We start from the raw sequence: 14,350 nt of genomic DNA, 5'->3' as shown, positions 1-14,350 counted from the left end.
ATGTGTGTGTGTGTGTGTTGGGGTTAAGGTCGAGGAAAATATGCCACTGTTTGGCTACTGCCCCTTCTCATCCAGCTGTTGCTAGTCTGTCAGGGAGCAGAGGTCTACTGGTGTCATATCCCTGCCCCCAGCTTTGAATAATGACAAAAGCATGCGGAGCAGGGGCTGAAGGTAAAGATCCACACACAGCAAACGGCTATTAAACTCTTCTTTGATATCTGGAAAGCTCAAGAAATTACATATGATTCAGTCTTAAAGCAATGGTGTCCAGTTTCCTTGCCAGTTAAGGCAAGGAAATATAAAAAAAGCCTAAAAAGATTTTGATTTCTTTATTCCATCTTTTGTCCCTGCCAGAGAGGATCTGAGTCAGTGGGATGCTGTTATGCATTCCCTTACATTTAATGTAATTATTTTCTCTCAAAGTATTAATACCATGCACTAGTTTATCAGCGACTCTGAAAGATGCTGATAAGTCAACAGTTGTTCAGTGTTAATTGCTGAAAGCTTTTTTTTTGCATCAACACATTTGCAGCAACGAATTATTAGAGTAAATTGTACCAGCTGCTCAGCGAGCCTGCTTGTTCATTATGATTATATTTATACTGAAAAAAAGATGTTCTGTTCTCTGTCTCATGCTTTGTTACGTCTATTACTGGATCGCTTTAATACAAAGTTAGGCTCTGTAATCCATAGCTTATAAACAAACATGGGCAAACTATAAGCCGAATACGAAATAATTTTTTTTTCTAATTAAACATCCATTAATGCATGTCATCTTCCCTAAAACCCCATATTTACCCTGATTTTAGTTTAGGTAGAAGCACGTCATTGCTTTTGGTCATAAGGATTCCTAAATACATAAACTGATCGATTCTGCAAACACAAAGCAGCAGGGGGTGTTGTAATTTGGGTGGGGGGGGGGGGGGGTAGACAGGTGCGTTATGTCTCTGCCTGTCTCCCGAAAACAAACGCCTCCCCCATCCTTTCTTACTCACTGTCTCTCTTCTCCTTGCCTTTCTCTATCACAAACGCTTATACCCGCGAGCCTGTGCCCCCCAACACACAAACACACACACACACCCTTTTATCTGTTTAAGCACCGTTCACAGTAATCATCGTTGCGTGTTGAATGGGAACTATAGCAGGCCAGCAAAAATCCCAATGTCCACATCGGTTCATCAGGTGAACCTTTGCTTTAGTTAGTTATGTTTGTTTATTCAGGGTATTTAGTCCTTGGACCACTGACTAACTTCAGGGTAACGACATCAGAATCTCCGTTCGGCGCCGGCTCATTTCTCAGAGCTTTAGTTGTAGACGACACTCTCCTACATAAAGATCCAAGCACCTGCTCTGTGTGAACACATGCACACGCGTTTCACTCCAGAGCAAAGAGTCCCACAGGTTTTGAAAAAGATAAAACTTTCCGTTCGTGTTTCATCCACAACAGTTACATCGTCTCACCCACATCCTCAGCCCGACCAGAAACAATCACGGCAGCCCGCAGAGCCGCTCTTCATTGGTTCTCATGGTCGCTTTGCAGCCAGTGACATCTACTGATGTAATCACGCCTTCAAAACTAATTAAACATTTACCAGCAATTAACAACAATGATATGTTGCACTGCAGCAGATAAGCTGCGCCTCTGTAGCAGAGCACTGGATGTCTTGACGCAGCGCGCCAGTATGGAGCGCGGTCCATCATCTCTCCTCTCTATCAATAAAGACCTGCACACTAAAACATAGCAAAAGCATGTCTTACCTGTGACCGTAAGGCAAAAGACGAGATATAACGCAGTCATTTTTGTTGCTCTGCCCGCTGAGTGTGTAGCGTGGAAGGATTCACCTGCTCTGTCTGTGTGACTGAGCTGGTTATTGTCCACCGCGGCACCGGAATATTACCGGACGGACAAGCGCGCTGGGATTCACCTATAATAGTATCCAGTTAAGAGACAGGTCTCTATATAGTCCGAGCAGTTGGAAAACTCTCGGTTAACAAAGCATCTCCATAGTTGGTAACTTTACCCGCTGCATCAGCCTCTTTTCTAGTGTCCGTTCCCTGTCACGCTGGTACAGCTTTTACTGGCTGTGCTCTCTAACAGTCCACTCTGTTTCAATCACTACGTTTGTCCACAGTCCACTTTTTGAACCTGCTTTAGCACGCTGCGCTCGAACGCGGGCTTCCCTCCTCGACAGTGCGAGTGATAAACCACTGTGAAGTTGTCTGTCGCTCCCTCGGCTCGAGTCTCTCACTCTGTCCCCACTGTGACACACTCACTCCCTCTCACACACTTGCTCACACACTCTTGCCCTGCCCCTGTTTACTTCTCACTCCCTCTTGCCAGTAGGAAATGCGCACTGACAGTCATCTGGTGGGAGGGGGGGCTCACCAAATCTGAACGGGGCTGACACGAAGAAGCTCCTCCACCTCTGATGGTCGGGGGAGCACAGTGGCCCCCGCCCCCACGGGCCCGCTATTGGCTGAACGGGCGTCATGGGGAGGGTATTTAAAAATACTTGTTTCGCGTTCCATGTTTGCTCCAACATTTTTTGGTGTGGACTAACCAACAATGTACTTCCGAAGACTAGAACTACATTACAGAATATATAGATGGATAAGACATAATATGGTCCTTAATGATGCATATTACTTTGCTGATCTAGGGGAATACAGTGCAAAACCAGTAATGGAAAAGTTTGCAATTTACGGGTTTTCTGCATAAATTAATAATGAAATATGATCTGATCTTCACCAAAGTCACAAGTATCAAAAACAAACAAACAAAAAAAATACACTATATTTCCAATAAAGATGTTTTTTTGAGTTTTATTTTTTTTTTAAATAAAACAACTCAAACTGTGTCAGCTTTTCACACGTAGCAATTACTGATGTAAGCCATGCCTCCCAAAAGAGACCTCAGAAGACCTACAATCAAGTAGGATCGTAGGTTTGCATGTAGCTGGAAATGATTACAGCGTAATCTCAAAGACTGTCTAAAGTCAACCCTTAGACATATTGGACTATAAATACACTATAAACGGAGACCATTTCTTGATGCGGATACTCTTCATAGAAGTTGGTGCCAATGAAAGATCACACCAAATGCACCACACAGAAAGCTGAGTGAGGTAGAAGGGAACCCTAAAATAACAGCGAAAGACTTGAAGGATTCATTGGAGTTGGTTAACGTCTCTCAGAGTCCCATAGCAAGATAAAAACATCATCCAGAAAGTGAAGTAAGAAGAGGGGAAGATGAATTTCCAAGTTCATCAAGGTATCATACAGCATAATCTTTGAGTGGCTGTGTACATCCTGGGCAATGACCCGAATCATAGATGTAAATCTACTACAGAATCCCAGAGCACAGACCTCAGCCCAACACAGATGCTTCTGGAATCACCTCAAAAGAGATGGTCGCACCAGATGCCCTAAGAATATAGGTGATTTTAAGTAGTTCTATAAACAAGAATGGTCCAAAGACCCATCTGAATATTGTGCAGGTCTAATCAACAGCTGCAGAAGGGGCTTGCTTGAGGTTATTGCAGCCAAAGAATTCATCCAGCAATTAAAGCTTTATTTTCCATTACTTTGTTTATGTGTTCAATAAAGCCATAAGAAATCATGACTGAAATACTGTGTTTGATGATATTTGTGACTTTGGTGAAGATCATATCACATTTCATGAACAATTTATGCCATAACTTATCTTTTGTGACAGCAGTACCCATCTCTGTGGTCATTCATGGGTCAATTTCTCATTAAAAGTAAATGTAACAGCTGAAAATTAGTGTGTGGCTTAGGCTAATGCCTCCCCTCCAGATTTGGGAATCAATTACAGTAAATTATTTGGAAGTAGTTGCATTAGTGCAGATTCAGGTGAAGATGTTTTATCAAAGTGTGTAATGACTACATCACTCTAAAACCCCACCAATTAAAAAAAAAGAATTACTAGTTAGTGGATCAATCTTGTCAAACTGTCAGCACTACAACATGACAATTTTTGTATTTTGTTTATTCAACTTTATCTGAAAAACTAATATAATTTCGTCTATCTATTGTTGTTTCAGTGAGAACTATTAAGTACATCAATAGGTTCATATAGACTTTTTTTGTGAATTGTTTTCTTTGAAGTTGGCTCAAAACGTGCTTTTTTTTTCAGGTGCAGCACGATCTAAAATGAGCCTATTGTTCATTGTCATACAGTGGGCGCTATTATGAGCTGAAGAGAACAGAGTAATTATCATATTTTAACAAAAGCTATACGGCTTTCATAAAGAGATGAAAACAGTGCGGTCTATCACTTGCCTGTGGTTCTTTATAGGCTTGTTCTTTGATGTTGTTTATTAGTTATTCAAGCATCTATTGATTAACCAAAATAATAGGCCTTGCAGTCATCTGGTTAATCAGTGTTTTACTTGCATACTGTCCCAAGCAACAACTTTAATTTAATGTTAACACACCCCTCTCCTTCTCACATACACACAAAAACACACACTCACATGTGCCCTATTAACTCGACCAGGTGGTTAGTGCACCACAAGACTGTGAAACATTAATCAAAGTCTGTGGATTTGGACACTAAGGACGTTAGTGTGTGTGTGTGTGCATTCCAGAAAAAAAAAATCCACAAACATTAAACGAAACATCGTTTTGACATTTTGCACTGCATTTAATTAAGCTACACAACTAGGCTCAGTCCTCATGAGGATTCCCCCCCTACAAACAGTAGTTTTCAAACCCCAGGGCTGGCCTTCCTGTTTATTGCCCCCCTGTAATGCAAACATAAGGGTCTCCTGCCAGTAAACACATGTTGATGGAAGAAACAGCTTGCACAGCTGGGAAGCCAACTCAGGTTAGTGTGAATGAGCACATGGGTAAATGAGCACCACTCAACGTGTGTGTGCAAAAATATATCGATTGTTTGTTGCTTTGCGTATGTCAGAATTTGGTGTGTAGGAGCTTGAATGTGACAGTCTGAGGGTAACCAAACAAAATGTGCTTTTTGATTTTGTGTGTCTGTGTGTTTGTCAGCTGTAGTGTGCACGTGAGAAACCATCAATAAGTGACTGAAGGAGGGGGCTTGGGTGAGCAGTAAAACAGCAGGGTGCCTCTGCCAGTTGTGCTGTGATAATAAAATCAACATCCATCGTGCTATGTCTGTCACCAGGCATGATACTGTGATTGAAATGTATGATCTCCTACAGATCACACAGATGGGCAAATAGATGAGGGCAAAGCTGTAGACACATGCACTAGAATCAGTTTGAGCCAACAGTATTAATTTTGCTGGCCTCTGTGGTATCAAATGGAGGGCGCCCTAACTCCCTAAGCTTTTGAGTGTGTGAATTATTTATAAATAAAAAGGGGGTTTTCAGCTGTGGGTTTATTAATAATAAATATGGTTTGATATTTACTAAAGTGTTCAGAGGGAGAAAGGGGTGACAGTTAAGATGTCGTTTGCATGGTAATTGCAAGAAGGTAATAAATAAGGCATGAAGTGCAGATATATGGAAATGTGATTCGCAGGGAAATGAGAATAATTTAACAAAATATTATCCCAGTCCCTATTTGACCTGGGGTCAATTAAAAAAAAGATGTCAGTTGTGGTGAACGGCATGCTGGGCCTTAAAATTACAATTGCTTGCTTTCTCTTTTGTCTGGCTGGAAAGTGGATCTAACGTTCAAGTGGAGAAAAAATGTATTCATGCTTACAAAAGCCATGTGTTTAGTTTGAATGAATATTAATCTGAATAAAATCAACTTCATTACCTACCATTAAAAAAGAAGACACTTCTCTCTGAAAATTGATCTCAGCATAGGATGAGTTAGAAGTTGAGGAATGTGAGTTATGTTTTTGTTTCACAACCCTCTAATGCTGTGAGAAAACACCATACTGTTTTCAATGAAAACACAGATTAAGAATTTGAAGTGTTAACTGTGGGGGGACAGAGGCGCCATCTTGTGAGGTATGCACTCAGCCTACTACGGTGGTCACAGTGGTTTACCTGCATGCCTTTTGTTTTGTTTGGAAAAAAGTTGTTTAAATTGTTCAAATTTGATGAAGATGGGGAAAATTATGTTGTCACTCCTCTACCGCAGCGCTGAGCTAATGGGGCAACACTTTTACAGTCAAGTCGAACACAGACTCCCACTCACCAACAGAGAGAGGGATCTTCATACCCTGGTACACGATACCTAAATTCAACATGACGTTAGCTTCACTTTCTTTATTGGATGTTCATTTTAAAACGTTTAGATTAAGCATATTTTTACTATTGATGAAACACGCACATTTCTTTGTAAATAATCTGTATAATATGCTTAATGGTGGGATTTTAATTATAGATAGAGTGATGAATATTAACTTCTTGCTCTATATGTTTTAGTGTATGTTCATCCCAGGGGTCTAAGGTTTATGCTGCTCCCCATACGAGAAACATTACACCAGCTTTTACTGTAATTGTGATATTGAATGTTGAGCTGATCTGTGTCAACCATAACTCTAAATGCTGCTACAAGCTCGTAACTCATAAGGACATACACCTTTGCTAGGCAATGGTGTCCATCTGTCGAGCTCACGAGCAATTCAAAACCTGTCTCCTTTCTCCCATTGCAATAATATGACGTCATTCCCCTGCACTGGTTTGAAATTTGCAATTAAGCATTTTCTTTATGTGTGATTGACGAGCAGGAGGAGGGTCATTAATGCTCAACATGAACCAGGGACTCACTCTGCAGTCTATAGGACTTTTTCCATACTCATATCAAATCCATGTCCTCTGCCCTAATATCAGAATATGACTCTGGCCACCCATGGATTCTGTTTTTGTCTGTAATGAAAGTCTCTCTGGGGATCTGGTTGAGGGATTCTTTTCCTCAGGGGTCAAGGAGAGGTTGAAGCTTCTGGTTCAAGCTGTGCTCAGAAAAAGGTGTGGATTACAGGAATGTGGCTGTTGAACTCAGTTTCCATAGATTTATAGAAAAGATTTGCATTCTGACATTACAGCAGCCAGGACTACACAGTGAAGCCATATACCCTGTAGCTCACATGTGTATCATTTGGTCAAAGACCAAACCTTTGACAAAATTGTCATGGTCTGAGCACTTGAGAAGCATTGTTTTCCTCATTTAATTTAAAGATCATAAATATATATATTCTTCTTCTATAGTCGTCTTCTACTGTAGAACATTCCCCAAATTTAAGATCTGATCGACTGGGTCCTTGGCCAGCCTGGCACTGTGTCTTTGCTGATAAGTACAGCAGTAAGCTGTCTAAAATATTCATGCACTGATGCAGAGTTGTTGTCCCTTGATAGGTCTTACCATGTGCAACATCTGTTCCTGATGTCATGCGCGTTTGTGTGTGCCAGAAATGCCCTGATGGCGTCCGTGTTATCTCTGCTGTACTAAGTCATTTCTAGACTCTCACTGTTAAAACTCAGCTAAGGTAATATCTTGTGAAGACGATAGTGATCCAATCACCAGGACAGAACTATTGAACACTTATGCTAATCCATGCACATAGATTTGGCTACTGCAGTGTAAGACTGACATCAGCAGTTCTGCCACTTACTGATGAATGTGTTAGTTGGCTCTTTCAACCGTTCATGATTATTTGGTGAATATTACATTATGAGACTACATAAGGGAACAGTGGGGTAGCTTTATGAGGCAAAATACTTAGTAAGCTGCCTCCACATTAAACTGCCAACATCTTAATTAGACCAGCTTAAAAACAATCTGATGAATAGAATTATATTCCAACATTGTACTTTCTCTAACAGGGCACTTAGATCTGATCATAATGTTAAATATGCAAGTTAAAGGTGAGCAGCCAAATTGTTTTAACCAATCCAAAGTTGACATTGACCTCTTATGTAAATGACATGAAAGAGGGACAGTGAGAGGGACAGAGTCAAAGTCAGCAATAGTCAAGGTGAATCCCATCCTGTTGCAGTGTCCATACCAGGCCACAGTAACAGTCACAGCTTCCTTCACCACTGGGCTTGCCTTGCCGTCTGCTGACAATCACATGAATAGGCCGTGACTGGCTGCTTGTTTTATGCCATGATCCCTTGCTGCTCATGCTGCTGAAAAAATAAATAACCCAGCTCTCCTCTGCTATAAATAATGGATGACTTGTCCACTGTCACTTTTCATAGCATGTCAAGGCACGGCCTGGCCATTATTAGGGTCTATCCTCTTCCCCTTTCTCCCTCTGACTCCAGTTTTGTTATTGTTTTGGTCGACTTGCCTGCACACCTACTCAGAAGGTCGCCTGTCAGTCAGTGTTGGTGCAGTTGATCGTTGCCACAGAGAAGAAAGAGATGCTTTGGCGGCCTGAAACAAGATGGGTGATACAGCAAGTCTCAGCTAGAAGAGCAACAGCAAGAAATATGCTTTGACCTGTAACAGGTAGCTAAGCAGTTTCAGCTAAGATGTCAGCCGTTGGCTTGTGTTAGATACCCTGTTCTAAGATGCTGCCAGGGCTGTAATTAGGGACTGACCTCATCATCTCAAGATAGACTTTCTGTCACCAATGGACCCAATGAAAAATGAAGAACTTTGCTTTAAATTTGAAAACAGGTCTACACCCCTGGCGCAAAGGAAGACTGCTTACTTAGCAGACTCACAATATGTTCCGATCCACCCATCAAGCAGGAGAAATCATGGATTATTTACATACGCAGCTGTTTCTGAGAAAAATAAATGGGGAACATCTGGATGAAGGGGAATATGAGAGAAAGATATGAGAAAGATTTCGTCATTTGGCCTCTGTAACACAAACACTAGGGTGTTTTGAGGAATCAGAGGAGGTATTTGTTCTAGAGGGAGACACCAAGAAAGAAGAAACAGTTCGAAAACCCTCATTGGTTTCAGCTCTGTTTGTTCAAAAATGTGCTTCGATGCCACCAGGCCAGGCCTAAGGCGAGTGTTGTCCACCAGCAGCTCTCAGCTCCCGCAGACTGAGCCAGTCTCTCCATCTGCAGATTAATAGCATCAAATCAAGGCCCGCAGCAAACAAACCCTGACAGATCCACTCATTTGGGATTCACTTTGGGACAGCTGTGGTGCCATCCAAACGAGGGGACGGAGAGGGGGAAGCCAGCATTCAGTAATGTATGCAGAGTGTCTGCACGTCCTGGATGACAGCAACACGAGTGCTTGTCACAGGAGACATCAGTTCTACTTAGTCACAGCGCTGCGGGGCAATCCATATGACTGCAGTGCTGTGCGAACTCTATTAATAGTTATCTACCTTTCAGGAGTTATTATGCTGAGTAGGGGATGACAGAGGAATATAATGGAAGAAGTCCCAAATGAGGAAGGGAAACAAGGTCTGCAGAGCATCTTTTGCACCACTTGGCCTGTTGCATCTGAAAAAAACTTCTTTAATGTCCTCTCCCACCTCATTCCTGTTAGACTGTGTGGCTGGGAAGCCTGGTGTCAGACCCACAGTTATGTGAGAGGCATAATAAGGATTGGTTATGGGCAGGAAGAGGGGGTGGAGAAGAGGGGGGTAGAAGACAAAATCAGCTGAGGTGGGTGCAGAGGACTGAGCACAGGGAAAAGAGTGAGGAAAAGGAGGGCAAGAAGGATATAGATAGGCTGCTGGAAAAAAATCAAGGTCTTGACTTGGCCACAGTTAATTTTTCATCATACTTCTAAATTAAAATGTGAACGGTCATCATTTATTTGTCAAACTATCTTACCTCAAAAGGTGGATGTCACATTGGGTTTACAAAAGGTCAGTGGTGCCAATGGTCAGGGAGGAACAGAAAGGATGAAAGACTGCTGATCCCACCTAATGCCCTAAAAAAGGACTTGTTTAAGGGGCATTTGGCTGTTACACTAAGTGGAGATGACATGATTTAAAATGTAACATCTGGAATGGCTTTGACATACTTATTGCTCATACCTTCATGCTCCTACATGAAATAGCAAAGATGTAAACAAAAAAAAAAAAACCCAGCGTACTTACTTCCCCTACTTAACTCTAAGTAGCATGTAAGTTAATACCCATATGCTCTAAATCAGCAACACATTTCTTTCAGTAGAGGCATAAATATGTATGTTACTTTTCCTATGATTATCATAACCACATTTCCACGATCACTGCATGGTGCTTCTCCATAAGCATGAATATACAGACATACTATAATGCAAAGTGAATCCATTAGACGTCTGTATATTATCAGACTGACTGTTACTGTCCATCACTCCTCTACTCTCTGTCTTTTTCGTATTTTGGTGCTATTCAAAAAGGAAAAACAGCATCACTAAAGAAAAACCCATGTAAATATGCAGCTAGAATAATCAGCCTCCCCTGGCAGTGCTTAACGTGCCTCATTTCCAAGATTTCTGAGATTAGAAAGAAGGAAAAAAAAGATAAACTGGTGTTGCTTCTACCTCTTCAAAATTGCAAATGTGTAGATCTATGGATGAGTGCTTAGCCCACAGCTGCCAGCCAAAGGAGAGAGGGAGACACAAAGGTCACTTGTGTTCAGGGCTAAAGACTGGCCAAGAAAGGGAGCTTAAGATCTACTAGTGTACCTCAGCTGTTGGAGGAGTCTGGAGATTCTTTTCACCCACTAAATGAGCTCACAATCTTCACTGTCCTGAAATAGACAAGTCAGCATTGGTAAATAAATGTAATGGACAAAATGACGGGACCAAGTCAACAATATGAAATTCTAGCTTCAGCACGTGGAAATGTCTACTGTAACCTAAACCACTGAGCATCAAACAACAGATAAGATATCCTGTTTTAACAGGAAATAGAATCACTAAAAAAGACAGGGTACTGACAAACGTGGACCTTATTTATTTTCTACGCATCTGGAGAATGGGTTACTTTTGCCTCAGTCCCTCTTCTCTTCTCAATAGGCTCAGGATAAGCATCTGTTTCTGGGGACATCTTGGGAGATAGGGCAGCCTAACAGATTGTGTTTGAGGATGAGGAAAAGGTTGTTTTGATTCAAAAAGGAGGTGTGATTTACATAGGCTTCCCGTCAGTCTCTTGACCTTCCTTTAGTGGAGGATGTAACAAATTATGATTTTTACTGGAGATTGCATTGTAGAACAGGTAGTCAGGATCAGAAAACAGCAAAAAACAAAATTGTTTTTGTAGGCAAAAATAAAATAAATGTTTTGCAGGATTTCTCTGATCATTTTTTATGATGCAAAACGTAATTAGTTCTTATATGAACCTTCTAATCTTGTTGTAGGCTATTAAGATTAGAAAAAAAAACTATAAAATGCAATAATATTAGTTATATTAAGCCTAGCACATCCAACTCCTAGGGTTTGCTGAAGATGTGCAAATGACAAACTCATTTTCCTGCAAGACCAAATTCAAGGTATTTAGTCTGCATATTGTTTAGGTTACACTGCTCTCTTATCAGCTCTATTATTAGCTAGCCACTCACTCGCAGCAGTTGCCTTCCTTCCAGTATTTCCTGATTACATTTTTCATGCCTGTCTCAACCACGTCCCCAGTTGTTGTGTGCTGTTTACTTTCTCTGGCAGTTCCGGTATAAAACGACATTTTTGCCATGATTAAAACTGTTTTCAGAAAATAGGATCTGAGAAGAAGTTCATTGTGCTCTTGCCACACCAAGCAACATGCCCCTAACTTCCTCTGAGACATGCCTCAATTACCTTTGTCACTTAATTATATTTTACACTGGAGGTTGTAAACCAAGGTTGCGCACCAGTGTCTGTCAAAAGCACAGGGAACAACACATGGATTACATGAATTGTCAATCAGTGTTTCCAAACCATTATAAAAAATAAAAAAGGGACAAGGAATTGAGATCTATGTAAATATTAGTTTTATTATTTCATGGCTTGGCACAGACTTTCATCCCAAGTGACTCACAAATTCTGGAACCCATTTGCAAAGCTGAGCTTTGCACCAGAGAAATGCAGGTAAAATACATTGCTCAAGGGTACAACCGTTCCACATAATATGTGTTGTATTAAAACAGGTCGTGCTCAAATTAAGTGGACCCATGAATTGAAATGAAAAAGGGGCTCTTTTGAGAGGAAAATAGATTAGTTTTGCTGATAGATGATCACTTGAAAGCTCTGTGATGTGAATAAGTAAATTTTGACCAGTTGCAGTAGAGCTGATTTATATCAGTTAAGATGTTGTCCTGAGGGCCATTGTGAAGGGTTGGGGGATATGGCAATTTATCCATGAATACATCAAAGCCTCCTAAAGTCGCTTAGTGCTTCAGATATGCTTTTTCATTGTTTACATTGTATAACCCAATTTAGTTTGCTGAGAGGAATTCCTTAAGAGTTTAGGCTTTACATTCTTAGCATCAAGTCATTCAAGTTAGTGACATAAAATGTTATATGCTTTTGCCTATCACTTCTCCCTATTCAAGTCTGGTACTGACCTCTTAATATGAGCATATTTAACAGAGATCCCCGTGGCACTACTCATTATTGTTGTAACACTAGCTCAAGTACCTTAGTGGAAACTAGAAATTGTGGTTCCCCTCAACCAAAACCTGCTCATTATTGTCCATGTGAACAGCTTGTCTAATTCATTAGGCGTTTCCCGTACTATGTGCTCAGGAGACACAGAGAAAGCAAAGAAAGAACTGTAGGAGGGAGGGAGGATGATGGTAGGTTGTGGTTAAGCGCGAGCGTGCTTAAAGTGAAATATGGCTGATTAGTGCATTCTTGGGTTGACTTGCCCTCAACTCAATGTACACAGACTGGGCTGAATGAAGAGTAAAACCTGTTGTGACTGCCACATGGCAAATATAATGGTTGGCTGGTCAGACTACAGCTTGAGATGGATGGGAAATATATACACAACCAGCCAACTGTGGGTTAGAGGGTGTATTTGACACTGCATGCCCATGTTTGGCAGAGTGTGCATATGTGTGTGCGTGCGTGTGTGAGTGTGTGTGTGTGTGTGTGTGTGTGTGTGTGTATTCATTTGGATGCAAGTGTGAAATGACTGGCCGTATTATGTCTTGGCTGACATAATACAACGTGACAGAATTGAATGTTTCCTAACATCTGTTTGCACGTTTTAAACAAACATGGCATTGTACAAATTTGACCACTGACAGACACAGTTACAGTACATTACGTGATTGCAGAAGGAAGTGAACCAGGGGAATGTAACAGTTCATGGGGAGATATCACAATCAGAGTTAATGTCACCAGCTTGAGTTATCTTTGTTGTATCACTCTAACAAATAGGTTCTTTTCTACTCTGCATCAATCCTAGATGAGTTAATGTGGATTTAACACAACTCTGGCAAAGGTCAGATTAAATCAATTCTTGGTAAAATGGCCACTTAAATGGTAAAGGCAGAGCTCGGTCCTAGTGAGGCTGGGGAAATACAATAAGAAGCAGCGTGATGAGTGGCATGTGAGCCTATCTGTCAGCAGCCATTAGCGGTCACATCAAATCCTCAATGAAATCAGAGTCTTACTGAGAGCTGTCATTATAGGGCTGTTTGAGAGTCTGCAGGGCCAACTTCCAGATATCCCTTGATCCCACAGTGCTCTGTGACTCTGCAGCAGCAACTGCCGTTTACTATTAATTTCAGTGGTCCAGGTTCACACCTGTTACTTTTACTAATTAACAAATAATAAGGCAAGGAATGGAGGCGTTTTGAACTCATGATGGTATCAAAGAGGTTATTTAAATCACTGCTCCACGGGTGTCTTCATCTCTACAATGAAACTGGCATTAGTACTTGTATTTCGTCTTCTCAGCAGGGCAGCATAATGAATTCTCACACTAAAAGACAAGTAAAATATACCTTCACATAAAATTGTTAGTTAAACTTTGCTTTTTGTACTGAAGTAAAAGCATTGCTTGAACTATGTCTCTTTCTTCACTCTAGCAAAATCTTGAGCATGGATGAATGGACCTGAAATGCTAATTCATGAAAACGTGTTTGCATAATTCACCACAGGAGAGTCAGGTGTCACACAGCTTCACATGCTGATTTCACAGCATTCCTGTCCGAAATCAGCCGCCAAAATATCCCCCCAAAAAACATCCATTCCTGTCTGTCTAAACATCGGTGACTACAACTTTATGGGAGGCCTTTGCAGTCAGGACAATCAATGTAATCTTGACCATGGTGGGGGAAATAGTAGCTCACCAGGAGTTAAGCGTGGCTGTCACAGAAGTGTATGCTTGACAGGCTCACACTTGAAAAGTTCCTGTGCTGTGAGCAACTGTCCTCTCTCCTGTCTACCCCTTATCTGCTCCCCTCAGCCCCGGACACACACACACGCACACACACACACACACACACAAACTTTTCTTTGCCAATCATACCACAGTGTGCTGCAGCAACTGTCTCCCTCG

The 14,350-nt window shown here is 41.3% G+C and overlaps 1 protein-coding gene across 2 annotated transcripts in view; it reads right to left on the bottom strand.

The window, feature by feature from the left end:
• The window catches only part of kirrel3l (kirre like nephrin family adhesion molecule 3, like), a 31,879-nt gene extending 29,503 nt beyond the window's left edge, over nucleotides 1-2,376 (bottom strand). For both annotated transcript variants that reach the window (XM_067510352.1, XM_067510353.1), the window contains exon 1: nucleotides 1,759-2,376. In XM_067510352.1, coding sequence (XP_067366453.1) covers nucleotides 1,759-1,798 — 40 coding nt within the window. In that variant the 5' untranslated portion in view covers nucleotides 1,799-2,376. The remainder of the gene's footprint in view (nucleotides 1-1,758) is intronic.
• Between the last annotated feature and the right edge of the window lie 11,974 nt (nucleotides 2,377-14,350).

Source organism: Channa argus, chromosome 7 (assembly GCF_033026475.1).
Source record: "Channa argus isolate prfri chromosome 7, Channa argus male v1.0, whole genome shotgun sequence".
Lineage (NCBI taxonomy): Eukaryota > Metazoa > Chordata > Actinopteri > Anabantiformes > Channidae > Channa > Channa argus.
Note: the sequence above shows the minus strand (reverse complement) of the source record. Positions and strands in the feature narration are given on the sequence as shown.